Genomic DNA, 2,923 nt, shown 5'->3' with positions numbered 1-2,923 from the left:
ATATATATAGACTATATAATATATATATTATATAGATTTCATTAATATATAGATTATATAGATTTCATCTATATATAGAATGTATGGATGTCCACTGAGTATAGAAATAGAGTATTGAGGCAATAGTAAGATTGGAGCATTAGTTTGGAAGAATAATTGAATCATGAATAATAAGAATTACAGATTTATTTCAAATTCTGAATGAGATTTGAATTATGATTAAGCATTTATATTGGATTGCACTGAATCAGATTATTAATATATATTTTATATTTTTAATATTATTCAAATTGAAATATTCTTTAAAATTCTCCTGTGAATGGCAAATTACTTATTCATTCTCTCCTGTCAGGGCAGTCTATAAACTGTCTCTGTAGCTGTATTGATTGAGTCGAGATCGACCTCTGCTAATCAATAACAGCTTGCAGACTGTCCTGAGAGGGAGCAGTGCATGAGTCACTCACCATTCGATGAATTAATTAAATCAAATCTGCTCTAGTTCAACAGCCCTCTATGCTTGCAACACCTCAAATGGAATTTAGTTCATATACATCTGAGTAACACATCAATTATTACTTTGAATATCTATTAAAATATTAAATATTATATATTAATATCTATATTAGTCTATTTTCTTTAAAGCTTAACTTCAGAGTATATCTATATGAGCGAAAAATGTAAATAAGAAAGCATTATTTTCAATAAAATGCAATGATTTTTATTAAATATTACAAAAATTGAACTTTCAATTTATAACTAATTATATTGCTTCTAACGTTACCATACTAAATCAGCTATTATGAGTTTGTGTGGTGTTTGTAATCAACAAGTTGTGCGACCATCTAAATCTAAGATTTCGTGCACAAACTGTGAAGGAATTTTTCATGGGGGCTGTGTCGGTCTAAAATAAAATGATATTGAGGTGCTTGGTGGAAAAACATGGAACTGTCAAACTTGTATCAATATAGTGCGTCGTCAGAGGGCCGTATCCGATTCCACTCCTGTAAAGTCTAACCCAAGTCATGGGTTGGTGGCCGGAGGGGCAGTGCAGGGACAGCCTGTAACACTCGACCAAATGAACAAATTGCTGGACGAACTTAGTGACAACTTGTATCAAAGACTGAGTACCGAGATTGCTGCGTGTAAGGAGTTGCTGGAGACGAACACGCAGGAAATAAGCAAGCAACGGGAGCAGATTTCAAACCTACTTGAAGAAAACTCCAGGTTAAAAGCCAAATTAAGGGAAACTGAGCTGAACCAGGACGAGCTTGAACAGTACAGCCGTAAAAATACCGTTGAAATTTTTGGCGTGCCGGAGTTCAAAAACGAAGATATTGCTAAACGTATTATTGGAATTGCGGAGGCTCTCAACGTTAAGTTGGACGCCACATCGATTGACGCGTGTCATAGGCTGCCAAAGCGGAAAAATCAAGCGACTCCTGCCATAGTGGTGCGTTTGGTGCGGCGTGGAGATGCGGAGGCGTTGCTGAGAAACAGGCGGGCCTGCAAGTCATTCACGACGAACGACATCAATGTTCAGGGAAACAATCCGATCTACCTGAACAAATCTCTAACGGCGAAAAGAAGGAAGATATTCGCAAACGCTAAATTGATGCTTGGAGATAATGATGCGCGTCGAGTGTGGATTGATCATGCCGGTAGAGTCAAGTTGCGGAGTGTAGACGGTAAGGTGGTTAAAATTCTAAGAGATGAGGAGGATTTGAGTTACATTGAGAGTAATGGGACAGTAATTAACAAATAGAAAACTTTTTTCAGTCCGTAATGTAATTTATGAATTGGAATAAATATATGTACTTACTATTTTGAGTTAAAAAGTATGATTTAAGTTGCTTGAATTTCTTCAATTCGTTTGAATTTTTTTTCTTTTTTAAAAAATTTTCTCTTGTACTTGAATTTATTAAGTTTAAATCTCTTGAATTTGGATTTCTTTAGTTTAAGTTTATTTTAATTTGTTTATTTCACTTGTGCTTAATTGGGGTGTCCAATGAATAATATAAGGCTTTCATAGTGAGATTGAGATGTGTCTATCAGTTTCGTTCTTCTTGACAGAGAATGATGATAAAATTGTTGTTTTTGGATTGGATTCTTTAACATGTTTCGGTGGTTTGTTTTTCTAACTCATTCAGAAGGTGGAATTATCGATATTTCAGAGAGGTGATGATAAAGTCAGGATAACATCTTTGTTGATAATATTATGATAGAGTAAAGAATTTCTCTGCCTTCCTTTCCCCCGTATTCTTAGTTTCTTGTCACTATCTGTCACTGTTATCACTATCTTTTTGTCTTCCAAATTCTACCATTGTTTAAAGTTCTTGCTATGATAACAACCACCGCACTGCGTTTTTACTATTTACTATACAAGTCGTTCATATATTTGAATAATTTCTTATTCATATTCTACTTTGACATCTCAGTCTCACTTTCAATTCTGATTCATTTGTCTCAAAACAAATGCTTGATATAATTACATGAGAATGTATGCTTGCCTTTGAATATTGTGCATAAAAGGCCTAACGTCTTACTAAAAGTTCTAACTAGCACTATCCCCATTTTAAACAATAATTTTGGCTTTATAATGAAATTCTGAGCTTGAAAATAAACAATAATGTGAATTTATTACACATTTTCACATAAAAAAAATCAATTTATTACATCTCTTTTTGCATAACAATCACTAAATTAATTTTCTATTGAATTACACGGCTGTACACAGGCTAACTTCATAAGGAAGGTAAATTATTTTTTACCCTTCTTCTTATTTTACTTTTCTTTATTTTTTACATTTTTAATTTATTTTTTCTTTTTTGTACATTCTCCCGATTTGCGAAATTGAATTATTTTTCATCATGGTTTTGTTGGATGATTTTAGTGGTAATATTGAAGATGGATGCTATAATACTAT

The 2,923-nt window shown here is 33.0% G+C and overlaps 1 protein-coding gene across 1 annotated transcript; it reads left to right on the top strand.

Annotated features, from left to right (window-relative positions):
• The first annotated feature begins 1,075 nt into the window (after positions 1 to 1,075).
• Positions 1,076 to 1,762, top strand: LOC120351597. The gene has a single exon (XM_039429452.1). The coding sequence runs from the start codon at positions 1,076 to 1,078 to the stop codon at positions 1,760 to 1,762; it is 687 nt and encodes a 228-aa protein (XP_039285386.1).
• Positions 1,763 to 2,923: the final 1,161 nt, after the last annotated feature.

Source organism: Nilaparvata lugens, chromosome 5 (assembly GCF_014356525.2).
Source record: "Nilaparvata lugens isolate BPH chromosome 5, ASM1435652v1, whole genome shotgun sequence".
NCBI lineage: Eukaryota > Metazoa > Arthropoda > Insecta > Hemiptera > Delphacidae > Nilaparvata > Nilaparvata lugens.
The sequence above is the reverse complement of the archived record's forward strand: the minus strand, read 5'-3'. Positions and strand labels throughout refer to the sequence as shown.

What these genes read in the sequence shown, in the direction of transcription:
- LOC120351597 (XM_039429452.1), top strand. Translation starts at nt 1,076, where the DNA reads ATGAACAAATTGCTGGACGAACTTAGTGACAACTTGTATCAAAGACTG.